Source organism: Dicentrarchus labrax, unplaced genomic scaffold (assembly GCF_905237075.1).
Source record: "Dicentrarchus labrax unplaced genomic scaffold, dlabrax2021, whole genome shotgun sequence".
Taxonomy (NCBI): Eukaryota; Metazoa; Chordata; class Actinopteri; family Moronidae; genus Dicentrarchus; species Dicentrarchus labrax.
In genome coordinates this window covers 5266008-5293638 of record NW_026136724.1, presented here as the reverse complement: position 1 = coordinate 5293638, position 27631 = coordinate 5266008, and the positions used below count along the sequence as shown (strand labels likewise).

Sequence of the window (27631 nt, the reverse complement as noted above, 5' to 3'; positions counted from 1 at the left end):
GGTGGGTGGGCGGTGGGAGGGGGGGTCGGGGAGGGTAATCCTTCCAAACTTCCTTCCACCTGGCGACACTCGACTCCCCCCTGCTCCCCCCTCCCTCCACCCTTCTTCTTCCTCCTCTTCTTCTTCTTCTTCCTCCTCCTCCTACACCAGCTGGTAGCCTGAGCCAGACGTCTGGTCGTATTCTATTGTGTACTGCGTGGTCCAGTCCACCGACACGGGCCGGATCAGACCGCAGCAGCGGATCTCGAAGAAATCTATGAGGTTTCTGAAGCAGCCATGGCTGGAGAGGGAGAGAGAGACAGACCACCATTAATATATATATAATAACCAGCTATTAAAGTAGTATTATTATTATATATTCTAACACTCACACAGACTTAACAGGCTTCTTTTTTGACAAATTCAGTGTTTTCTTGTCCCCGTCTTTGCTATTGTTCTATTAGACAATTTACCTTTCTTCACAGAAGTGAAGAAAATACTGAGATATAGGCCCACTATGTATATTTTCAGTTTTCTTACAAGCTTTAAAATCAAGAAGGCCTCACTTCCCCCGTGACGCTTTGGTAACCCCCAGGCTGGGAGCCACTTTGCTAGAGCTAAGTGAGAACATGTTTTTTCTTATTTTGGGTGAACCAATCCTTTGATTTTATCACTAACACCCTCTGAAATGATGAGATTCAGCTCTGTGCGGCAAACAAAATGAGATCATTTACTTGAAGGGGCTTTCGATGGACGTGGCTGTGACTTTAAAGTGCTTGTATCTCCGAGCGTTCATCCTCTCGTTGGTGGTGATTCCCAGAGCCGCGATCTAAGAGAGGTAAGAGAGCTCAGCCAACATTCACAGAGTGACACAGACATGAATATGCTCATGTCTTTAAAAGTGGTGTATCAAATGTAAACCCAGACCTGGTAGAGTTGACACATGATGAGCACAGCCACCCACATGAAGTGGAAGACGCTGTTGAGAAACATCCAGAACATCCAGGGAGAGCAGGAGGCGATCTGGGTAAGATAGAGCCAGAAGCCATCCTTGGCGTAACTGGTGGCGCAGTGGATCCTCCAGTCTGGGGGGGGAGAGAGAGAGAGAGAGAGAGAAAGGGAAGGAGTTAGAGAAATGGAAGGACTGAAGAAGGAAACGAGGGGAAGAAATGTATAACTTATCACTCACAGGAAATGCAGCCGTACATCATCCAGCAGATCATGCAGAGCAGGAAGAACAGATAACCCATGAAATAGCGGTGATTCCCACTTCCTGCAGAGGAGAAACAAACATGTCACCTCTCATTCTCATCACCCTCGGTTTGTGGCTTTGGCTGCCTCTGACAACTGACGGTAAGGCAAGGAAGTTCTCTGGTGAACAGTGGATGGAATGTCTACGTATTGCAATTCATCCTGAGGGGAACACGAACATGTGCACCAGACTGTACAGCGATCCGTCCAATGGTTACTGAGATATTTCAGTCTGGAGCAAAGCTGTGGATGATGGATGGACACACAGACATTTTCATCCATAGAGCCACACTGCTAGCATGGCTAAAAGACTTGAGTTACTATTCAATACACAAATGTATGCAGATGAGTGCAAATTAGGGAGCTCAACATCAGGAGAGATAAAAGGGAATAACTGCTGACGTGACCCGGTGGCTGTCTGACCAGGTTTTTGCTCCATTTTTTTACTTCCTGGAGTTGGATTTAAAGATCCCCTCTACAAGTCATACAACATATATAAATATCTTCTGCTTACAACTATAATTTATGTCTAAAAGTATTATTTCCACATTAAAATCATTCAAAAGCTATTGTTAAAAATTCCAGAATCTATGGATATGCAAACGTTGTTTCCCGCTGAACACAAGATGTCTCCTCCTTCACTGTAAAGTCCATTCTCAGTGGATGAGCACTGGAGGATTCAAGTTTCTACAATCACTGTACAAGTTGCAACACCTAAAAAACAAAACATGAAGTCCATTTCTCAATAAAACTACAACTGCACTGTAGATTCCACTGTTAGGGTTACTTAGAGCTCAAGGATACACACAGTGTGTCACACTGGATGTAAACAGAACTTTTGTTTGTTGACAAGTAAACTCCACAGGGCACCTTCAACTGCTGAGGGACCTTTTAATTAAAGAGAGTACTACTACCCTGCCATGTATTTACCATTTAAAAGATGACACAGCACAAAGAAACCCATAACTGTATTGTGAGCTACTGTGTTAATGGTATTTTTAAACCTCTTAAGAACCGTTTTAATCTTTTTCCAGGCTCTGGGTCCCAGAAGTCATAAGGCGGGGCCTGCTGTTTGTTCAGACCAACGCTTTCAAAGCTTCTTCCTGACCACCTGCTTTTAAAAAAATGGATGTGCTGCAAGCTCGCTGCACTCCCTCCCTCCACTGTCTCCGGTCTGCTTCACAGACGCCATCTGACACAAATCCTGGACACACACAGCTTCATTTTCTCCGCTGTGTTTGTGTTTCTGTTGTAATTGTAATTTTGAACTCTATTCATTAAAAGGTATCCCGGCTTACTCAGATTTCCAACCACCCTTGATATTTCTTTCTTTTGGGTGCCAGAATAAACTGAGGGCAGAGCCTTGAGTGAAGTGGAGTATGGAACGGATTGGGATGGATATTATGAGCAGCCTGTAGTTGTTGACATCCTCACAAACGTGTGGTGTATTTAACATACCGACACAGTTCCCCACCCAGGGACAGTGGTGGTCGAACTTGGCGATGCAGCGGTTGCACACGGCGCAGTGTTTGGACCTGATGGGCTTCCGTATCTGTCAGGAAACACACAAGCAGTTAGAAGTTGTCTCATTATAGCCATCACTCTGTATTTATTTCCTGTAAGGGAGAAGTCTGATTTTACCAAGCAGGTGCTGCAGAATATGCTCAGATCCAGGCTGCCTGTCTCTGCTAGCTCCACAATTGTCTGAATGAAGGAAACAAGACACAAAAAGCAGAATAAAAACATGGGACATGGATGTACAACTGAGAAATTCATCTTGCCATGGTCTATTTGGCAAGGCAACAGAAAAACCTAGTGACACAGTCCAAGCGGAGCACTGGGATTTCCAGCTGAGCGCTCAACTGAGTCACGGTGAACTGGGACAAAAAGCTACTGTGGGATTTACAGTTTAGTTCACTCATTAGTTCTCCAGTTTTTAAGGCAAAATACATTTCATACGGGGGTTTGTTTTTCACCTAATCTGAAATAATATTTTTCCACTCCCCTGTGTTAAAATCTGTTTGCTTTTACAGCTCATGTCTGTGTAAATAAACGAAACATACAACAATCTACGAGCAGCTCGGAGTAAAACAAGAGGTGGAAGGGGATCCTCGGCAGGGAAAGGAAGGCTTTGAGGCTTTTGATCTGAAGTGGCTGACCAGCTCAAACAGTGGCGAGTCCTGTGCTAACAATGCAGGGTAAATTTAGCTCTTTATGAGTCACGGGGCCCTGCTAAGAGGGAGAGCCTCTGTTGTCCTCCATTGAAGTGCGATAATGAGGGACAGAGAGGCTGAGGGGAGAGAGAATGAGCTACAGAGCAGCCGCGATCGCTCCTGTCAACTGGACTTTTCACAGCTGAGTTAACGTCACACATGATGTCCAGATAAAATTCCGGATCACTATGCGTAACACTTTTAGTTAAATGCGACAAAAATAAAACATCTAAGCACTCAGAAGATCAAAAAGGTGGTTGAAATACAAGAGAACATTATCACAAAGTAGGGATTTAAACATTTCTTCACATACACACGCAGCATGTTTCCTGTTTTCTTTCGTTTACCTTTTTCTTCTGCTCCTCTGACGCTTTGATAATTCCCGGGTCAGACTTCCAGGATTTGCCAAAGTTGTAGAACAGAGCCAGGGTGTTTATCAGGAAGGGCACGTGGACAGTGGCAAAGGGGAGATGTGCAGCGAGGTTAAGGAAGATGGTGGACAAACAGCAGCTTTCCCTGAATCATGTTTGTTTGTGATTTCCAAGACCAGTCGGTCAACCTCTGGGTTGTAAAATCAAATCCTACTCACTGTAACTGCAATGCAACTGCCAGAAGACTGATAACATCAATGAGGAACCTTCGATTCATGACTGTATCAAAACATCTCGCACAGCGTTTAAAACAGGTTGTCCCTGCCACAGTTCATTGCTCATGTCTGCTTTCATTAAATTTATTGAAAGTTCCTCCCAAAAAATCCATTAAAAGGAGTAGTTGGAGAGTTGATATTTGGAAAATTTGCTTATTCACTTTTTTAAGAAAAGTCACAGAAGAAGATAGATTTCAATCTTACGTCTGTTTGCTACATATGAAAATAAAGCCAGGAGAAGGTTAGCTTAGCACACAGTCTGAGAATCATCATGATTTAAAGTTGATTTATGTCTTTTTTTTTTTTTTACTGCCCCTTTAATGGACAGTGACAGCTGAAGAGCGACAGGAAACAGGGGAGAGAGAGAGAGAGAGAGAGAGAGAGAGAGAGAGAGAGAGAGAGAGAGAGAGAGAGAGAGGAGGTGGGGGGGACAACAACCGACCGGAGCCGAGCCCATGGCGGCCGCAGGAAGGACCCATCTCCGGCACATGGGGCGCCAGTTCCACCAGGCGAGCTGATACTTTTACAGCCATGGAAACAGTAACTGCTAATAGCTAATTCAGCATACTTTTAAACAGTGCCAGTTTACCAAAATGTAAATCAATATACGCTTTAAAAAATGCAGAGAGTTGTAGCCAACAGCTAACTCACTCACTCCATGGCAACATTACACTTCCTGTTCAAAGGAAAAGCCGACTCTGAAAACACTTCACAAAGAGTAAAAGCACACAGCTGGCCTAGCTGTCTGTCTTTCGTGTAATTTAAAAAAAATAATCTAATTAAGATGAGCAGGTAAATTGCTTTATTGAGAATTTTTAACTATAAATATTCAATTCATGACAACCAGAAATAAGCAAGACAAACCACAATGGTGTCTACTTCAGCACTGTCCACAACAAACCCTTAACCACATTGTTCTAGAAACACCTTTGAACAAATGTCAATAAAACCACTTCCTGTGTATTTACTACAATGACGTCAATCTGAGTCAGAATTACACTCCATAGTAAGTCCAGTAATGGCTCTGCCTTCGACTCACCCAGTCAGGGAAGAGATATTTCAGTGTGTCACAATAGCTCATCATGACTTCCTTCCATGAATACATCCAAGCCACATAGAGCTGTGGACTGGTTTCGTGGAGACTGTAACTGATTACTGGCAGAGTCAGTCATGCAGGTGTGCATGAGTCAGCTGAATCCCACAGGAACCCAGCCAAGGGACACCGAGAGGCCCAGACAGTGAAAGGCTCAACACTGTGTTCTATTGTGTGACTGAAAGTATCTGGAGTAAAACAATGACACAACCATCACAGTGGATCAGAAACAACACAGAGGAAGAATATTCTGTTCAAGCTGAGGTGTTACAAGTGAACACAAGTGAACACAAATGTGGCATCATGACACTTAGGCATGTAGCAAGGTCACAAGTGTCAGCAGGAGGCATTGCATGACTGCTGAACATACAACAGCCACAAAGTAGTCATTCCCAGCCCATGAAGTAGACATTATGTTACCTTGCCTTGTGTGTAGGAGGAACTCTGATCCTCTGGGTTGGGCAACTGTAAAACATGGCGAACACCGTGGAAGAGGACGCAGTCCCTCTGTAGATCAAATCAGCTCATTCTAAGTTGACTATACATTAATGAAAACATACCTATGAATATTATATACCATTTCTGCCGATATTTCCAAATGTTACACTGGACCTTGATGAACAGATTTGAGAGTGGATGCTGGAAGATCATCTGGATCATGGCTCAAAATGAAACACCTGCAATGTTATTATTACAAGTGTAATATGTGCCAAAAATATATATGGAAGCCAGCTGAATCTCACAGGTTTTAAATGTCTGTACCAAATTTTAAGCCGATCCATCCACTGTTGACATTTCACCGCTGGCGTGGCAAGAAAAAAAAAAAAAGCAGGCTCGCCTCAGCTCTTTTCTGGACATCTAAACCTAAATGACTGCTGCTTTCGTCCATCAAAAACTTTTTTTTTTATTATCACCAAACAAACCGGATGATCCTCTAAATCGTATGCTCGTGAATAGCTGCACAGATGAGCTTCTTTCTTCTATTGAAGGGTAGGGATTATCCGCAACAAGGCACGCTATTTCAGTTAATACTACACGCTCTCATTCAGACTGAACTCTGGTATCTGTATTGTCAAAACACACTTGATGTGAAGACCAGCCATGAAAAACTTACGCCAAATCCACTTTAACAGATGACACTAAAATCCTCCGAATCATTAACTCTTGTTGATGCCCTGGGGGTCTGTTAGTTACCCCAACAGCAACTTTGATCTGATTGGCTTTTGTGGTCATGCCTCCAGCTCAGTTATGACTTCACTGATAAGCACTTTCCTAGCACTGACAGAGTGAGAGAAGCCTCTACAAGCCCCTGTAGACCACATGAAGCCATTGATCTTCATAAGGATCTCCATAAAGACTTGGGCGTTGACATTACGCCCTACTGAAATGGCCTGATAATCAAAACACTCCCCAGAGCGCCTCATTGGTCCACTAACACAGTGACCAGTGGAGAGATGGTGCCAGCGATCAATGCAACACGCTCAGACAAATGGGCTTCAATGCTTCCTCAGGGAGACATGGTCATCACCTCCCGTTAGCACCCATTTATCTTTTGAACGGTTGAGTGGTGAGGTGCGTTTGACAAGGTTTCCCTAACAAGTTTAAGTTAAGTTAACAAGTTTTTGCTGCTAGTTATACATATTAAACGAAGAAAAGAGTAAAGAAATCTTTAAATTGGAAGGTGTTCTTCCAAAGCTTCAGGTTTTCTTATTCCATTCCATCGTCATCATTCTCTTATTTTCAGACGTTCACCTGCTGGAAATCCATTCACAAGCAAAGTCTATTGAGGAAAATATGATCCGGGTCTGGGAAGGACAAAAAAAGTGCCTTCATGCAGCTCCACCCTTGTCATTTGATCTGATTTCAACCACAGGCCTGAGGAGGATAATGAGCTCACAATGGCAGAAAATGGGTCAGTCAGATAAAATAAAAGGTTTGCAAAATACTGGGCTGCATAACTACACTGCCTAACAGGGAAGTGATGAGAAATGTGCACCATCAAAATCAACTTATTTCTGCCTCTACACTGCATTACCTTCTTGTTTATTAGAAGTAATTCAATGAAAAGGCCACCCAGAACAGTAAGAAGTGAAATGGAAATGTTTTCTCTCACATTTGACTAGATAATCAGGCCAGGACACATTAAACCAGCTGCTGGAATCTTGCCACATGTGGGAGGTTTATATTCTCATCTTCAAATCAAAGTCCAATAAATCTTCACTGAAACTTGCTGGAACACCAGCAACCCCATGTTGGGCCTCAGTCCAGTGTATGTAACCGGGCTCTGAAGGGTCCGAAAAAGTAAACTGATGCCTCCCCTGACACCACAGACTGAAGAACACAAAGGAGGACGTTAGAGGAGGTTAAATGCATCAGTTGCTTCAAGTTCTTGTTGAATGGTTGAACAGCTTTGGAAAGCTGCGAGCAGAGGGGCTTTCCGACTTCAGAATTGGGAAGGCAGTGTTTAGCAATTTCTGTTACATCTGTTCCATTACTGTTATGCAAAAATTAGGAATTGCAAGTGGGTTTTATAGATACAGCAATTTTTCCACCTCAGCCAGGTGTAAAAACGTTTTTGCAATATTCAACTTTCTTTTAAATATTCTCTATTTTCACACAGGATTTTTTAAACAAATTGAAAACATGCATAAAAACCATACATGGAACCACACTTATTCCTGCCTCCCTTACGCTGTGCGAAGGGGAAAAAGTAGGCAGGATTTTAACTTCTCTCTCAAGCTGTCTTTATTCATTCCTAACACAACTAGTATCTGTCACTTTTGCATGTATGTAAAAATAGGTGCAATACTAGGAATGTCTCCCAGGAAATACGGTCCAAAGTGTTACATTATCCCCACATTTGAACGATCGCTGAGTCTCACCCTCTCTATAGGGCTGGCTTTTCACCCTCTCTTTAAGTGCGCTTGTTTGAAACAGCTATAAACACTTTACAGACCTGTTCAGAAAACACATTGTACAAACTCTTTCTAACATTACCCAAACCTCAACCTTTGCTTATGGGTAGCAGTGTGAACAGTCGCACTCATATGTTATCTTTACATTTATTATTAACTTCTAGTTCAAGAAGCACCACAGTGCTTCTGATTTGCAAATCTCTTGATTTGCATAAATAAATGCGATTAGAAAACAGTACTTATTTGTATGTAAGCAGGCAACTGAACAAAAGCCAAGTGTCCACCTGAGTGAGTGAGAGAGAGAGAGAGAGAGAGAGAGAGAGAGAGAGTTTACAACAGATGTCTGCTGCACTGCAGGAGAAAAGCTAAACTTGCTGTGCTGTTAGGAACATGACACAGCATGTCTTTCAACTAGAAAGGCAGGTGGAAGACAGCATTACTGGAAAGAGATTCATGGCAGATACAAAGGCTTAATGACAACCTTGATAGCTGGAGGGCAAAAGAGAAGCATGAAAGATGCAAATGTCTTCACACAAGAAAGAACCTGCCTGGAGTCAAAGGGACAACTTTTGACCCATGTAGGAACAAGCATTTACCAGATAAACCCTGGCTTAGGGAGCAGGTACATATGTCATTGTATCAATTGTATGTTGCGTAGACGCACCACACATCCATGAAAGCCATGTTCCAAAGACATCTCCAGCAGCATTTTTAAATAACTAAAAAGGCCTTGGAGCACAGTTTTCTTTTTCAATAAGCTCAGGCCAAAGACATCTTCCTCTTCCTTCCCATTAGTGGAGCGATGAGGCAGAAAATTAAATGCTTTCCACAAACAAGAACTCCCCTCTCACCTCCTGCAATTAGCAGCTTCCGAACACAAAGGCAATTCTTCCATGAACAGGAAAAAAAACTAAACGTGAGAACAGCCGCGATGAGGCCAACAGAAACTCTTTGGAGTTGCTTCGTTGGGTTTCACCCAGCAGCTGCTGCACACTGAACTGCCAGTTCACAGCAACATGCCCTTAAAACTGAGCAGCATACTCATTCAGACATATAACTTACTCTACATTTTGACTTACGTATCCATCATAGTGAGACCCTTGGCCTTGTGGCACTTCATGCCTGCATTTGATTAACATAATTTCCAACTCCTTCTGCTCTTTACATTAACCTTTCTCCTTTTCCACTTAAACTGGCCTGTAACTTTATCTCTAGCCTGCCAGCACAAGCACTTTTCCTGGTAATATTTTGTCTCTTTCAACCAAAATGCATTAAAGGCAGCAGAAAGCTGTAAAAATCGATTTTACAAGTCTATATTTTCTTGAGATCCTGCCTTCTTGGAGCTCATGTTTGCCAAATTTACAAAACAGCCTAACAGATTCATAAAAGCTTTTGGCTCATGTTGTATGACTTCTGCAATTGCTAAAAGCCAAGCATAAATACCACATTTCAAATTGCATGTGACACAACTGCAAGGCTTTGAATTGATGCCTTTTTCTTTCCAGTCTTGGAGCTTTGTGGATTGTGGATGAATAAGACTAAAACAGGTGGACAGGAGAGCCCATCTATCACTCTGAGTGGTTGGAAAGAGCTACAGAGGACCAAACTACATAACGTGACTCGTGGGCCTAATGCTGCATTTAATGTAGGAGAACAGGTCAACAGTCATTGTTCAGTGTACTCCTCAGCATTAATTAGGATTCAGAGAGCATTATTAAAAATCAAAAAGGTTAGTGCTTGATCCCAGAAACAGCCTAAGTGTTTGTAGGTGAAGTGTTCTCGAAGCAAAACCTTAACTTCTCTCACGCTGCAAGTCCCTCTGGGTAAGACTCCCCCAGAATCAGCTAAATGCCAAAACTGTAAATGATTTGTTTCAGTATAATTCATCCATCACACAGACTGAGGTGTAGCATTTGTCAAAACGTTTTCTAACTGATATCATCTGACAAACGTCTCACTGCGGTTCTCTTTTTAAAGAGTTTTTGTTTTTAAAGGAATAGTTCAATATTTGGGAAATACACTCGTTTGGTCAGGGGCATTCACTTCCTGGAGTGCCTGCTGGTTGCCGGGCAACTGCAAGAAATAAGCCGACACATACCTCAAGTAAAAACTCAACTTGACGTTTTTACACTTTGGTTTTTGTACAAATTTTACAAACAGGATATTGTTATATTTGGACTGAGCCAAAGAGCTGTCCCCCTTTCCCGTTTTCAGTCTTTATGCTAAGCTAAGCTAATCGGCTGCTGACTGTAGCTTTCCTTATACATCAAACTGTTCCTTTAAGAAAACAAAGTCAAGGGGCCTTTGCTGTCAGTCATCCCCCCTCTTTCTCCATCTTTCCCGTCTATCTTAGGCTGTAACTACCCATTAAATAGAAATTAAATAAGAAAAAAAAGAAAGAACAAACTAATGCAGGTTAAGACAGAAAAGGATATCGTTCCAGAACCAGTAGAACCAGGTGGCGTACATCCAGAACTTGGTGGCCAGGTAGATTCCCAGAGGGAGAGCGCTGTGCATGGAGTGGTCGAAGAAAGCCCTGAGAGAAGAGAGGAGAGGAAGAGGAGGGTCGGAGTTATCAGCAAGGTTTCTTCAAACAGTCATCTGTCAACTGTGTTAGTCAATAGCATGCACAGTACTACGACATCTGCTTCACACTGACCCACTGTCTGTCATACCTGACACAGCATGGCAATAACACTGCAACTGGACAATTCCAGGTTCTTACTACTTGTGTATTTTTGGTCAAATTTTTTCAGCAGGTATCATTCCCACTTCTTTACTGCTCAGCTCATAACTTATGTGTTCAATACATCAAGGCATTCTTCCTGCAGATGTGAAACCTGCACATATGGACAAATGCAAACCCGAGTCTTTGATCTGAACCCTGCAGTCAGACGGGGCAGCAAAAATAAACCGAGCCGTAACCTGATGACACGTTGCAGTTGGACTCACCAGCACTCATATTCACAATTGTTTTTTCACCAAGTAAGTATTCAAAGTATGTCAGTAAATATAAAGCTAACACACTGGGTGATATATGTTATTGTAGTCACAGAGCTAACACTAGTGAGGGGGCACAACAAACTATACCAGTAGGACCAGATGGCAGTGGTAATGTGGTTTAAGCAGGGGGTGCAATGTGTGTGTGTGTGTGTGTGTGTGTGTGTGTGTGTGTGTGTGTGTTTAAGGGAGTATTTGTCACTGCATGGTGTGGAATGTTGGAAATGATATGTGTGTGTCTGTTTGCACGCAAGAATATCTGCATGTACAGTTTATGTGTTGGTGCCAGAGAGACTGTGTGTATTTAAGGACGGGTAAATAAGTAATACAGATTCGATTATGAAACACTATCATTTCATGCTGACTGTACTGAAAAACATGTCATAGCTGATAGATTGTAACTGTAACTCAAGGCAACAAAAACCTAAATCTTGTAAATCTGACCAAACCAGGCTGTAACTTAATTAACATAATTAAGGGATGCCACCAATACAAATGCCATATTGTCTGACATCAATCATTCTTTTCTTGTTTTGTTATAGCAGCTGGCAGTACTTAATTAAGTATATTAAGCAATATCGCCCAATAATGTCAGTGTCAATGATCAGTGCCCGATGGTTCTGTCCATCCGTATAATTAACTTCATTATTTAGATTATAAACGGCAGGAAAAATACGGCTAGCCAATCTGAGTATGGAACACATGGTGCACATAGCATACAAGGTGTATATGCCAGTGTGTGTGTGTGTGTGTGTGTGTGTGTGTGTGCCCTATCTGTTTAGACGTACTTGGAGAGGAACTGCACGGCAACCCACACGCCGGCGTAAATGAGGCCCTTGATAAGCCAGGAGTCAATGTCCAGGTCAGCGATGAAACCAACTAGCCAGATGACCAGGAAGGGTGTCCCCAGCATCACTTTCTGCCTGAACTCCTGCAGCAGGGAGGAGGAGAGGAAAGACACAGATGGCATATCAAGGTAGGTAAGGAAAAAAACAGGGAGGTAGGGCACATAGGAGGAGAGAGAAGACATGTAATAGAAGTGGTGAAAAAGGAGATTGGCGGGAAAATGTTGAGCAAGAGGACAAAGTATTGGGGGGACAGATGAAAGTTAAATGTGAACGTGAGATAAATGTAGAGAAAGAACACGAAAATCAATTTTTAATTCATACAAATCAAGTGTTCAGTCTTTTATAGCTATTTGTAGTTTTACACATTTGTGTCTTTAAGCTGTGGAGACATAAAACAGCAATCCAAGCAAGTCCGATGAATTCCACAGATCTACCAATGGCCTGTGCCAAGCCCTACTCACTACAGCACTGGGCCTGACACTAGGGATCTGGACTAAAGTTGTGACAAACATCAGACCTCAATGTGAAGGAAACAACAGTCTAAGATCTATTTGTCACATGTGTAAACACATTGACACACAATCTCTATGGTGAATGGGAATCAATTTTAGTAGTCAAAAAATTACCTTCATTAACTAATAATAGCCCAGCAGGCACATGGAAAAACAACAACACATTTAAGCAGAGTTAAAAACAGAGTTTCAAGTAGCAACAACAATAAAAAGATTCATTTTAAAAAACAAAAATCAACAAATGCATCTTGTATCAGGGTGGGAAATGACTGACCACAGATGTTTTCTGTCTGTTTTTGGCTGTGGCTGATATGTTACCATTTATTATCAGTATACATTTGAATTACCACCCACTGTGGTCAAACTGGACAGTATAAAAGTGACTTTGTTCCTGCATTTCCTGGTAGCTGTAAAGTTAAACATAACCCATCACGTAAGAGCCGTCTCCTTCCTGTCAAGTTGTCTGATTGGAGACTTGAAAAGTAGTAAACCGCTAACAAACTGACAGCTTTAAAAGGTAATCATAACTCCAGACACGCTGCGATGCTGCAGCAGTGCAAAAGTTCAGCCTGGACGGGGCTGGTCTGAGCATGCTTGTTTGAACTGAGACAAAAGTGTGTGTGTGTGTCTTTAGAGAAAAGATTAGATGGTTACATATGAACCTACTTAAAGGATTCAAACTGAACTGTTTGTCTAATGTTTGAGCAGCAGAACATTATTCACATTGTTTAAAAGGATTTTCTATGACTGCCTGCACTGCTTTTTGTTTATAATGTAATGTATTTGAGTGTGAGTGTGAGTGTGAGTGTGTGTGTGTGTGTGTGTGTGTGTGTACCTTGTCCATCTTCAGTCTCTTCAGGTAGGACGGGCTGTCGTAGCCTTTGGCCTGCCGTGCTTCCTGTAAGTGATTGATCATCCAAACGTTCTTCCTTTGCTTGGCCAGATCTAGCGGTGTCTCGCCCTTAAAAACAACAGAAGGCCCCGTCTGTACACATCCGAAAGCTACATTTTCACCAGTCATGAAGTCAGCGGATGAAGCCACGAGGAGAGCGTTACCTTGATGTTCTGTGCATCGACGTTAGCGTTGGCGTCCAGCAGCAGGCTGATGACAGTGGTGTTGCCAGCCAGCACGGCCCAGTGCAGCGCTGTGTTCTTGTGATATTTGTCGCCCAGGTTGACAGACACGTTGAAGGTCAGTAACAGCCGGGTAGGGTCCACACTGTCAACACAGAGGGGGAAAAAAACAATCAAGTAAAACTGAGGCAAATCTGACAAACAGGCCTGGTTAATCAATTAGTTGTTTGGTCCACAAAATGTCAGAAAATGGTGAAAAATGTTGATCACCGTTTTGAAAAGCCCAAGTGACGTCCTGAAATGTCTTGTTTGGTCGACAAAACAAATATTCACTGATCACATTAGCTTAGAGAGGACTAAAGAAACCAGAAAATATTCTAATTTGAGAGGCTGAAATCAGAGAATTGAGAAATCAAAAAAAATTTCCAAAAGAATGACTCGAAACAATTAACTGATTATCAAAATAGTTGGTGACTCTATTAATCGACTTGTCGTTACTGCTCTCGTCAGGAGGAAGAAGGACGAAGGAGGTGATTAACAGAAACAGGACAGCTGGGGAAGTTAAGGGTTTGAATCTGGTTCCTATTAATAACAAACACTAAACAACATTGGTTGAAACTACTCATGCTGTGACACACCAGATATTTTTTGGCATTCTTACTTGAAACAGCAATATCTGATTTAATTCTCTACTTCTTCTTAATCATTACCCAATTCTTCCATCGCGCTACGCCTCTATATTGTGGCTGCTAATGATGTTATTCCCCCCTCATGGACAAATAAGTTAAATTACTACATTATAATTAGAAACGATCCCTCCGAAAAAATTGCTTACGAAGGAATATTCCGATGAAGCTGAGCAGCAATACTGGGACTTGTTTCCCTGTGTTAGCAGTCTATCTGATGAATGGCCTCTCATGTATATGTGAGGAAGGTGTGTGTGTGTGGCTGCAGTCAGCAGAAACATGCTCTAGCTTGTGTGTCATGGGTGTCTGTATTTCAGACTTCTTCTATGCATCAGTTTCTCGATTTAGTTCAACCGCGTCATTAAGGAACAGCAACTCTTCATAAAGCTGTAGCAGCATTAGCATATTGTGTACACTCACACACATTTTAAACATACACACCTGTGTGTCCTGTAAGCCGCCCACATCAGCGGAGTCATGCCGTTCTGATCCATCATGTCCACATCCTGATGTAGAGGAAAGACACAACAGACAAAGTGAAGGAGCTGAAGGAGAAGTGAGAGGTGGAGAAGAGAAGCAATAGGGCTCCCCCTGATGGAGGGCACTCAAACTAACTGCTTTCAAAACAAAGATTTGTCCCCAAGTGGCTTACAAAACCCAAATATCACAGAAAGGAAAGGGAAAAAGACATGATAAAGAGGTGGGTTAGTGCCTACTTTAGCAATTATTTTAAAATATCCCAGTGGAGCATAATCATACTAAGTACTACTCTGTGCTAAGGACTGTTTTATGTATTTTGAGATTATGTTCTCTCCACGACAAATACATTGCAGCGTTGGTGTTTTCCTACCTGTCCTTTGGCGATAAGGTAGGCCACGATGGAGGTGTGGCCGAACTGGGCGGCCAGATGAACGCAGCTGCAGCCCTCACCATCGATCAAAGACGGGTCCGCGCCATATTTCATGAGCTGCACCACCATGGATAGATGGCCTTGTCTGGGAGGAGACAAAAACAAAACAAACATCAATTTAAAAAAAGAGATGCGGACAGATTTCCTGTCTTATTCTGACATCTGATTCCTCACTACTAAGCCTCACAGACTGAACAATATCTTTCCAAATGAACAGTAATATGCTCAGTTTGTTTTCAACTTTACTGAACTGTTTTTATGGTTCTATGTTGCAGAGAGGAACAAGTAACTCCAGTCTTTTAGAGGTTTGGGGTGAAGAGGGTCAAAGCCATTCTCACTTGATTACCCACATAGATGCCGAGTGGGTGACCAAGCTAAAGTCAACAGTCCAAAGATCAGAGATCAGGATCTACTCCCACTGCTAGTGAACTCCTACATTTACATGTAGTCTGATATGCTGTTGCGATATAGAGAGACTGATTCCCTGCTTGCTCTTATCATTTGATGTTTGTTTCTGTGGTGTAGAAGGTGATTTGTTACCTGCTTTTATTGCATGCAGTATATTGAGTTTTTAAAATTTATTTTATTACTAACCCTGTCTACAATGTAAACTTCCCATCAAAAGGACAATAAAGATGTGAAAGAAGCTGATAAAGAGGACATAAAATCTTGGTTTTAGTATTATTTCATTGCCTTAGTGAGAACTGTGCACTATCACTTTATCTGCACAGAAATGTGGGTTATTTGCGGTGTGCAGACAAAGCCTGTAAGACACAGCATGTCTAAATGGCTGAGGTCATACAGACAGAGGAGACTGGGGGCTTTTAAAGGTCATTGGCCAGTGGAGGTGGAGGGTGACAGGGGACTCCCGAGTGTCTGTGTACCAGCAATGGTGCGGATGCCTGTTGTCAAAGCTATCAATAATTCAGGAGCAGAACGCTTCATGCCCCCCTCTGTGCCTTGGAGAAGGGGGGGGTTCTCATGTGACCTGTCCCTGCTCACCAGTTACAACACGGCTGAGTGAGCATTACAAAGAGGAAGAAGGAAATAGAAAACCTTCAACCAATCAAGTTGAGATGGAAGACCTAGTTGTAAACCAACAGTAAACAGCAATAAAGGGGAAGACCAGCCTAGGACTCAGTTCATAAAAGTGTGTTTGTAGGAGTGATTTAGAACGAGACACTGAGGAAACTGGCCTGATCTCCTCAGGTATGATGGCCCCTGGATTTTGGCACAACTAACCTTGACATGTTTGATAACCTCATGTCTGAAGAGAACAGTAAAATCATTTTTTAGCCTATGGTAGTAGATTCAGGTTTCCCCAGAAGAGGCTGAACCATTACAAACATTAATTCCTGCCTATGTTCATCTCAAACAGGCAGTGTAGGATGTTGGCCATGAGGGTTGAGCAATATGCCACTTTTGTCAGAAGGTGTGTATTTGTGTATGTGCAAACTGTAACTGAGAGTTCTGAGATACTGATGTTTGTTTTGTTTTATGTTTTTATTTATTATTATGCAGTATATGCGGGGGGTTTTTTAACTTCTGTGGAACTGCAGTCCAAATATTTTTGCCCTACGGGGACATTGAAGTGTATAGCTTAGATTCAGTTGCTTTCTGTTAAAACAGGTGTGGATCATATTCACAATAAAAGTCCATAAAGGCTTTATGAATTAAATATGCACACTTAATGGCAGATATGTTATCCGATATGTTATCTGTGGAGGGTGTGTGTTACCTGGTGGCCCAGTGCAGAGGTGTGGAGTTGAGGTCTCCTCCCAGCTGGTCCACTATGGCTCCCTTTGATATGTAGTACCTGCATGCACAAACACAATAATCAGGGGAAACTTTATACAGCAGCTATGAATGAATCTGACGGCTTTCTGTTAATCTCATCTAGTTGTAGGCTGTGGAACCGGTATGAACGACAATAGATCATTTTCACTTTGATGAATAAAATAACAAAGACTTGATGAACCTCAGTTGTCCTCACTTGAATATATGAGCTTAATATAGAGCTGTATTCTCGACTGATGACTTGAGTTAAATAATCGACTTTCAGGACGCAACCCTACTAATCACACCACCAGGGAGGAAGTGGCCAACCCTCAGTGTCTCTCAGTTATTATAAGAGGAGTCTGGAATCTCTCCAAGGCCCATCTTATCTGTAACACCCAACCCGATAAAGCATGCCAAGTGTGAAGGGCTGCGAGACCTCTCAGGTCAACAATATCACCAAAGCATAAACTTAGACATTCCTTTATGTCCATACATTTCTACCACAGTTGTTATTTTGATAAGAAAAGGAAGCAGTTGAAGGATATGACACATGGTGCCCATACAAACTGCACACAGTATGCAACACCAAGACTGAAACAGTTTCCACAAATTTTCAGTCACGTTTGAGTGAAGAGTGTGCATTTTTGTACCATTTTGGACATTTTATAAACTAAACAATTGATTGACTATTTGAAAAAATAACAGGGTAAGCTATGCAGTGTGATAGGCTCCTCACTGGGCACCGTATATGGAAGTCTGTCCCCCCATCCAAAGTGAAATATATTCATAGTTCATTGATAATTCTTTATTGCAGACAATAATGATATATATTCAGGAGTCCTGTACTGCCTTCAGATCACACCTTGCTGAAGTGAAGAGGGAACAAATAACATATGGGTGACATATTATTATTAATAATAATAATAATAATAATAATAATAATAATGGAATGCAGAAACATAAATGGTTCCATATACAGCATAAAGCATCAGAGACGGATTTCAGAGTATGAAAATGATGGGAATCTAATACCATGTTGTCCTTCTGTATCTGTAAGTTCAACACTATGTTGCTGTGTTGTCATAAAAGGCAGGACTGTGTTAGGCTGAAGAGCTAAATGCAGGCGATTGACTCCTGCAACTTTACCAACTTAGTAATAGAGATAGAGAGTAATGAGACAAAGTACAAGAGGTGCTAGAGAGGGTCAGACACTGCACAGCAGTATTTACGGAGGAGGATCTCATTAAGGTAGTCTTCCACACCTTAATATAACTGCAACATCAGCCAGTTCAGTACCTTTTTTTCCTTGAGTGACCTGAATCAAGATAGATTATCCAAGTGTGAGGCTGGAAACAGGGCAACTCTTTTCCTCTGATGGAGGTAGAGAGCTCAGTGGGAAGGGGTTATTAGACAGCAACAAGGTACAGCTGAAAAGCTGTGCAAGCAAAGAAAACAGCGGCAAAAAAATGCAGAAAAGCAGCAGCAATATTTATTTTTGTATATGTAATATTTATTTAACCTTTATTCATGGTAAACTGGTTGAGCACACTTCTTTCTCCAGTGACTGATATTCGGCTTCATATTTAAAACTCCTGCCAGTCCTCGAATTCAGACTCGCAAACACCTGATCACTTTGCTACTTCCACCACCAACTTCGTACAAAACATGACTGGACTCACTTGACCAAGTCTATCCTGTTGTTGATGGCGGCCCAGTGGAGGAGCGTTACGTTTTCTTTGTCTGGCTGCCGAACGTCGAAGCCCGCCTCCACCAACTCCCTGCAGCGCTCGAAGATGCCGTACCTGAGGAAGGCAGAAGGGGCGGAGAGGGATTAGAGTCTACACACACGCACATACTCAGGGTTAAATACATCAAACCTAGACACACTGACAGAATGCATACACATGTAAAAACACACACAAAACAAAACTGACAACTTAAAAACAGATACTCAGATCCAAACAAGACACCCACGCTGTGCTATAACTTGGCACTGGCTGTCTCTAAGCGGATATTCCTAAACTCAAGTCAAAACAACATAAATCTGTTGCTGTCAAATGTAACAACGTCCCAGACAAAGCTTCCGCTGTCTCATCAGAAAGACATTTCTTCTCTTCCCCCTTAAATTCTCTCATCCTTTTCTGAGCTTGTGAATTACTTCTTTGGCATGTGCTGAATCAGAAAACCACAGTTGAAAATACGGTGCTGTTAGTTCCGGATATAAAATGTATTGTATCTTGATAACAAATAAACACATGAATGAACAAGTAAACATGCTGCCCTCCAGTAATGATGAAGGCAACCGTCAGTAAGTGGTAAACAATCTCAGCAAGGGCTGTCACTTTCTCTCGCTGTCACACAAACTAAGACGCATTTCCGGAGTTTCATTATGTACTTCTTTCCCACGTTACAACAAAAGTTATAATTCCAAATGAAAGGTGACAGCCCTAATGTCAACCTTCCTGAGACATGTATGCGTTATGACACTAACAAAATAAATCCATGCATCATTTCTTGAGGTTGCATCAATCTCTGACCACGAGACAACAACACACAGATTATCCACTCACTGTGTGGCTTTGACAATGTCCCAGGTGCTGTAGTCATCCACGTGGTTTTTACGGCTGACATTCTCGCTGTAGCCGTGGTTGTAATGACTCTGGGGTTTGATTTCCTGAAAAGGAAGAGGGAGAACAAGAGACAGAAAACCAGAGATGAAGATAAGTTAGTAAGGATAGGCTGCTGTATTAGATCATCAGCTTTATGTTGGAACATACCAAAATGCTTAATAAGATGGATAAAATCTACTGTGGTATATGACATTTTTTCACAATACACATATACATAAAAGCCAGTACTGCAAGTCCAGTAATGATAGATATGCAACATTTCCCACATTGGTTTAATACACCTACAACTGCAACGATTAATTGATTAGTTGATCAAGAGAAAATTAATTGTCATTTTTTAAGAAAAAAAACTCAGAAATCCTCTGGTTCCAGCTGCCAATAGATCCTCCTAAACGTTACACACTGGACCTTCAAGGAGAAGATGAAATATTCTTAGAACTGAAGTGTGACATGGGTATGATGGGAAATTAAATTTAATGCAATCCGTGCAACCTTAAATATATTTATTATCAAAAATGTCAGCCCTGGCTTGGCAAACTTGGAAAACCTCTAAGTTTATATCTTCAAGACACTGCAACAATAACCGATCCCACGAAGATGTTCTCAATAAATCTGACCGATAGGACCTCTAGTCAGGTTGAACTATGGTGTGAAGTACATGATATCACCAAACACTAAGAACAAATAACAGTGATAATGGTGTGAACTAATCCCACTGACTGAATAATGTTCATGAATCAGATTCATTTGGGAACAATAAAGAAACGAGGGTGCTTACGAGGCTATAAAGATTTTGGCTCGCAAGATTTATTCACAGAACAAAAATAACATGTATAGTGCAAGATGGACGCGCTTCCAAAGGGCAGCATGACTGAACAACAGCATAAAAGCCCCATGGTGATGACAGATTCACAGTGCCTTGCTCCAAGACACTTAAGCATTCATTTCAGTAATTGATCACGGCATTAAAAAGAGGAAAATAAAGGCCGCAGGACAAAGACAGGCTTGTCGAGCCCAGTTGCTGCTGAAGATCTAATCTGTCACACAGATGTGGCGACTGTGCTACTCACATTCAGTTAGCCTCCATAGTAACGCACAGGAAACCACAATTAGCCTCCATCACCCAGAAACAAGGGCTGCATCTGGTGAACACACAACACCGACACTGCCTTTTGCCATTCTGACTCTTTGACTTTGTGAATAGGAGCTGAAGCTAATGTTAGACCAAGTTAAGCCACCTCTAATTTACTGCCAGAGTGAAACACAAGTAAGTGAATTTAGTTAGATTTACTAACTGAGAGGTAGACAGAAATAACAATTATGAAATTCAATTTATAGTCAAAACTGTGACGCCTGCACTGATGTTACCTATCAAAGACCACCTTACGCAGCTCGATATTTAGTTCTAACTATCAAGCAGGCATTGAGACTGTGTTGGCTGTGCTGCTGCTTGCATGGATGCATACAACCATGAGGGATAATGAGGCAGCATCTGGGGGGCGGGAACATGGCAGGCTTGTGCAGAGCCGCCGGGTAGCCTGAGGCGAGAGGGCCACAGAGACCTAGAGCTGTACCGTCTTGCCTATGAGTTTAGCTTGGTCTTCCCTACAGAGCCAGGAGGATGTGCTGAGCCAGCGTTTCTGCCACCATGGGGAACGGTGGTAGAGAAACAAGGTGGGGAGGGGGGCCTGAGAAAAACTAATACAGACAGATTTTGTTTTACACTTAGATGGAAAAAGACTCACCTGGGTTGAGCAATTTGAGGAAACTATCTAATTGTCATTTTTTCTCAATATATGTATTATGCAAGATATGACCACATGATCACAAACTCAGTCAGGTCTTTATGATGTCACAGTAGGGAGAGCAGAGGTGAAAACAATGACATGAATGATGGCTGAATTCCATTTAGCTGTGTCAGGCTATGCTCACACTTCAAGCCTCAGTGCTCAATTCTGATTCATTGTTCCGATTTGATTTTTTTTGTTTGGCTGTTCACGTTGTTTTTTTGAATGTGGTCCACAGCAGGTTCCAGTCTGAGCAGGTCATGGCCCTGAAGTGACCAGCATCACAAATGTCAACCTAGAGAACATGACAGTCATATGAATTCTTATATGACTGTTCGCACCGAGGTCACATAAACAATCAGACCTCCATTTGATTTCCTCGAATCAGATATTACAGTGGTGGTATACTCATTAATAAATATTATCCAAATATAATAATGACACACTGTTAAATATATATTGATAACAGCTACATAATTGGCCAATAATGTTAATCAAGACAAATCGCCACAGTAATGTTGGTTAGTTGCTTTTATGAACAGCAAACAAAACATGCCCCCTTACATTCACCCAAAAACTCATCTTAGGCCCAGTGTGAGTGTATAGATACTGGCAGGCAGAGCATATTTACCAGACAACATCCAAAATTTCTTCTATGTTTTGCTAACTCACAGAACTAATGTAGATGAGCTGCAGCAGAGTAAATTTACCTGAGACAGTTGTCACTACAGCTGCTCAAAACAAGCAGCAGTAGCAGTGAAGCTGCCCCGTGGGGTTTTCTAGTAAACAAACTGGTCATGGCAGTGTGGCTCAACAACGCACATTGTGTGTCTTCTTGGAGTTTAAATGCATTTCCTTCCTCATAACACATTTGCAAAGTTTTTTTTTTTTTTTAAAAACCTGCATTGTAGCAAACAGTCCTATTCTTTCCTGCCTTTGCGTTTCACATTACTACCACATGTACATTAGTGGAATAGTGTGATAGCATTGGCATAGGACAGACAGAACAGGGATTAGCTCATAGAAACTCCACAGGTTACCTTTAAGCTTCGATATGGGTAATATGGGTATGGCTGAATATTAGCCATACCCAATTATTACATGAGTATTTATAGGTCAAGTAGCTTGCAACAAATCGATTTTTTAAACTTCTTAACACAAATCTTCCTTTCTTAATAGCTCCTGTCTGAGTTATATGTTTTCAGATATAATTATATGAAATTACAAAAGAAGAACACCACAGAAATAGGGTTTAAATACATAAAGCCCCATTTGAAGCATAACCCATTTCATGCAATGTCTGTATACAGAGGTAATGTGATAATGTCAGTCCTCAAAAAACAAATGACATCTATACATGTGTGCCAACATGTCACAGTAGAATCAGACAAAACCAGTCATGCCCATCAGTCATTATCTGATGCTGTTAGCCAAACAAACCTTTACTTTACTTTAACAGCAGGATAATTCCTAGGTCCATTAAAGCATTAAAGAAGGAGGGACGAATAAGAAAAACAGAAGACCAGCAGAGGAGGGATTTTATTTTAGAGAGTAAATCCGACTGAGGAGGATGAAGAAGGAGGATGTGAGAGGGGGGGGTATGAAGGTGACCAGCTCATATTTTTACTCCTGTATTTTTAAAGTGTCAACACTGCCAGGAGGCGTTTGTACTTTTCACTGCCAAGTTTGGGTCCTTTACAAATCCATATGATGTGCTATTCAGACTAGTTTAGCTGCCAGAGAAAGGAGAGGGAGGGGGGTAGGTAAGAGTTGCTCACTTGCGATCGTGAATGTGCTGAGCTCTTTTTCCCTACGAAAGGCTGAGAAACAGAAGCACAACAGGAAAACTGTGGAACTCTTCCTTCAATCTGGATATTCAATTAAGGGAAAGTTGCTCGCAATTTATCGGCAGGGAAACTGCTTTCCTGTCAGCCGGGGGACAGGGGGAAGAGGGCCCGGCTCTAAACCCTCAGACACTAGATGTCAACTCACTTTCTCCATCTCTGCCTTCTGTGGAGATAACCTTTGACCTCCTACCAGTCACGTCTGCGGTCCCACTGCCTCTCTACACTCCCTCCTGCCATCTATTAAGCTGATCGTGGCATTTGGAACTGCAGTGATAATTACAGCCTGTGCATTTTTTCGCCTCTTAATTACATACTTGCTTACCAGTGATGCATACAACAACCAGGCAGGCTGCGGCGATGATATTATCAATTAAACATATTATCCATTTCACGCTAACCATTGATTTTAGGTTGGGAACCTCATCCGGTTACTGAGACTGCAGCCTTGGCTTTTGTCAATGGAGTTGGTTTGGTAGGACATATGGCAACCGCTCCTCGGGGGGTGTGGGGGGGGGTCACGTGTCTTGAGCTAAAAATGTTAGACAGCACCATTTCTGAATATACATTTATTTGGTTACAGCAGAATCAACAGTAGGAGTAAATGTTGCTGCAGTTAATGATTCTTCTCATTATCGATTAATCCATTAGTTAAAATATTCACATTTGAGGAGCTGAAATCAGAAAATTCGGACAGTATTGATTATTAAAATAGTTGGCAGATAATTTAATAGTTCACAACTAATCCATCCATCTACTAATTGTTGCAGCTCTAGTGGTAGTAGTAATAGTTTACGCAACAGTACAATAAAGGTCAATTCTCAGCTTTAGATTATAATTGGGAAAGCAGACAGCAAAAAAATATAATATAATATAGTTGCTTTTTCACTGCATCTGCGTTGACTTTTTTGCTGGGACTACATATCATTGTTATTGTGTTCTCCCTCTTGCTGGCTGTAGCCATAGCTCACAATCAGATCTGATCTGAAATGAGAGCCATTTCGAGGGACTAATTCAATATTCAAGACACAGTTTACATTCATGGATCAGCAGGAAGCAGAGGGGAAACACTATTTTTATGGGGGAATTAATGGGAATGCTCCAAGGAAACAGTGCAATGTGCGTTTTCCACTTATGCACGTATCAAATCGAGCATGTCCCCCACCTTTATGTGCCTTTTATGTGAGAACACTAATTTGCATTTTCAAATGAGGTTCGTAGCAAAGGACTTTCTTTGAGAGAGGAAATGTTTACACCCGAGGTGTCGAGCTAGTTCATGGCCCTTGTGTGTGTAACCAAACTTCTGATGCTCTAATTCAGGTGTCTCGCACATTCAGCCTCACTCTGCTTTCACTACAATCTACGAGATGACCCAGATTCCAAGCAGCACCCTGCTGAAGAGAGGAGCAACTTTGTGCCAAGCCTGTACAGACATACAGGAAAATAGACTATATTTATGATGAAGCTACTACGGTCAGACATATTCCTTCAATATGACAGGCAGGTAGACAGTTTACATCCTGTAAGACTGGAGATAAATAATGTTTGGATAACATGCAAGCACAGTTGTGTTTATGAAGTCAACATAATGCCATGTACGGTTTCTCTGATGCACAATTCAGGTTTGGATTGATTATAGAGTATTTACTGCTGCAGAGTATGACTACTCCTGCACAACAGGTCAAATACATAAAACCAGATAAGCAGCCACCTCTCTCTTCCTGTGTGTTTGTATCTGTTTGCAGTGTCAAGCACTGGCTCGGTCTCCAGCGCCAAATCCAGACTGACAAGACTACTCAACTAAGTTGCTCTGCGGTCTCTCAGTCTTCCCAGTCAGGTCAAGCAGCAAGATCCAGATAAACAAGGAGGGGAACTCACTAACAATTCATTGTGTTATGGGTGCAAATAACAGAAGGTTATTGCCCCACAAGATCTTCCACAGTCAACAAGAACTAACAGCAAGATGATTGGGTCAGTCTACACCTGAATGTCACAGAGAGGAAGCATTTGATCTATAATACAGATGAAAACAATGCTGTTCAAATGCAAATATTTTAAAGGACAAGGTGTGCACCAAGACCAATTACTTTGTATAAACTGATCAATAACTTTCTATTTAGGAAACGCACTGCAAATTTTGAGGCGTGAAGCCTTGTTTAAGTCTGTTTGGCCATTCTCCTTAAATGCTCCAGAGCATGCAGCTTTCGTACAGAAGATGCACATGACAGGGATCAACCAAGCATGTTAGTATGTTATTACTAACGATTAAAATGACATTACTTGAGTCCCAAATACATACAGTTCTCTCAACACAGTTCTCTCGTTACTTTCAGACAAATGAGGTATGTCAATAATAACGTTAAACCAAGTTATCCTTCATAACAAAAGGCATTGTTTACCTAAGCCAAGTAAACACCAACGTGCATTCAACCTAGGTTGGGTGAGGCCATATGTTGACCGATTCAGATGAATGTATAACCCAGCTGTTTCGGTATGTGGTATTGAGTTTCACTGCAGCATCTAAGGCAGAAAAGGTGCTCATAATCTCAAAAAGAAACAGGGCTGATCTCTAGTCATACAGACTTGTGAATACAGAGATGGATAACAGTACCAACTATCTTCCTTTGACTGCTTTACCTTGCTTTGAGCAAACTAAAACAAAACTGACAAAAACACAGGATTAACATACAGTTTGCACCTTCAGAAAGGCATCCATTATGGTAAATTTAACCACATGTTTCCCGTTAAGAGGTCACGTATGAACTGAGGGCCAACACCACAATGGAAGCAAATCTATTTGCGGCAATTTGACAGCTCGAGATGTAGCAACATTACCACTGAACCTCTTAGAACAATAATGTATGAAAAGGACTATTACATTCAGTAATTTAACTAAACCAGGACTACTAGATTTTAATAGCCAAAACCAGATTATAAATCACTATATCCTTTTCAACATGTACATTAACTCATTTGCCAGCATCTTGCACACTGGCTGGACATTAAAGACATGAGACTTTTGAACTGCCCGCTGCTGGGATTAACAGTGACTGACCTGTCCTGGAGGTAAACCAGCCTACTTGACCTGCTCACTACAAACCCACAAACAAAACAGGACTGCTGAGAGAAAAGCAAGCCAAATATAGTTAAGGCAAACTACTATATATCACACATAGCTGTTAGATTAGATTACCTGTCCAGCAAACATAATAACAACTGATAACCAGGCTCAGGATGAACCCACCACCACCCAGACACACTGCTGTATAACTGCTGTGTGGTACAGGTGAGGTTGAATAAAGAAAGAGGTGAATATACAGCCTCTGGTTTGTTATTAACATAATGTTAACATATAAACTCTGGCCTCGTTTAGGTTTCATTGGAATGCACACTGTGAAGCATTAACAAGGAAGAGTGTAAAGCAGGTTTACAACCCTAAGCTAGCCTGACAAAGACAATAACATTAAAGAAAACCGTAGCAGCCAGGTTAGCCTGCGTGTTCAGCTAACGGAGAGGAAATGAATCATTTTCAGCTACAATGTCACTTATTTCCTCCGGGATTTAGTTTGTATTGTTAAATAGGACTTCAACGTGGTCTTCTATTGTTCATTTAAACAACTCATATGTTTGTCTTGGTTCACAATATTTCAAATCCAAGCATGACGACACATTTTCAGCGATATTATTTGGCGAATGCTAGCTGACAAACAGAAACACACCGTTACTGACAACCCCAACAAAGTGGAAATGCAGCAGGTTAGCTAGCTGAGGGTGACCACAAAAGGAAATGAATACGGTTTTCAGGAGGAACATTTTTTTTTTATTTCCATTCTGTTGTGTTAACATTAACCTATTACGACGGCTGACTTGACACCACAGCTTAATGTACCCATATAAGTTACAGCTGACCCCAATTTACATCATCGCAGCTAAACCAGGCAGCACTGTCAGTTTAGCCACGAAGCTAACGCCGTCTGACTGTAAGGATTAAGCATTAACGTTACTTTCTTCCATTACAGCCTTGAACACACAGCCTACCATCCTGTTTACTAGCTGTACGGCGTCATTACCACGGAAAGCCCCACCTAGCTTAACGTTAACATTAACACCAACATCTGCCCAGCGTTTACTTGCTATGCAGCAGCAGGAGCAGCAGGAGGAGGAGGAGGAGGAGGGGGCTAGCGTTAGCACCTTTAGCATCGTTAGCTACCTGCCACCCCCCACCGGTGGTTTTGCAGGGGGCATCGGAGTTTGCCGAAAAGCACGGCAAAATCGCACGGCCACCCACACACCGGCTGCTGTAATGTGTTTTGTGTATGTTCGTGTGTCTGTGCGAAGGCGTGAAGTCCAAGGAGCATACCTCGGGATGGAGAATAGGGACGCAGCCAGCTTCTTTCTCATATTCCTCCATAGCGTCGGCCATCTTGGTGGTGATGTTCGCTGAGCATTGTGGGAAACAAGAGG

General features: G+C 41.8%; 1 protein-coding gene across 1 annotated transcript; it reads right to left on the bottom strand.

The window, feature by feature from the left end:
* zdhhc17 (zinc finger DHHC-type palmitoyltransferase 17) lies at positions 1-27631 on the bottom strand. The gene is made up of 17 exons (XM_051392343.1): positions 27528-27631; positions 19477-19580; positions 18586-18708; positions 16866-16943; positions 15068-15212; positions 14659-14723; positions 13514-13676; positions 13293-13418; positions 11886-12028; positions 10533-10633; positions 3791-3915; positions 2872-2934; positions 2689-2782; positions 1169-1252; positions 907-1064; positions 714-808; positions 1-280 (listed from the first exon to the last, which is right to left on the bottom strand). Exons 1-17 carry the CDS (start codon positions 27588-27590, stop codon positions 142-144), a joined length of 1869 nt encoding a protein of 622 aa, XP_051248303.1. The 5' UTR covers positions 27591-27631; the 3' UTR covers positions 1-141.

Bases quoted from the DNA above. Each gene is read 5' to 3' on its own strand.
- zdhhc17 (XM_051392343.1), bottom strand. From the start codon at position 27,590: ATGGCCGACGCTATGGAGGAATATGAGAAAGAAGCTGGCTGCGTCCCT. The intron at 18,709-19,476 runs GTGAGTGGATAA...TGCCTTCCTCAG, and splicing joins GACATTGTCAAAGCCACACA to GTACGGCATCTTCGAGCGCT. The intron at 1,253-2,688 runs GTATGTTAAATA...TCTCCTCTGCAG, and splicing joins CTGGGTGGGGAACTGTGTCG to GAAGTGGGAATCACCGCTAT.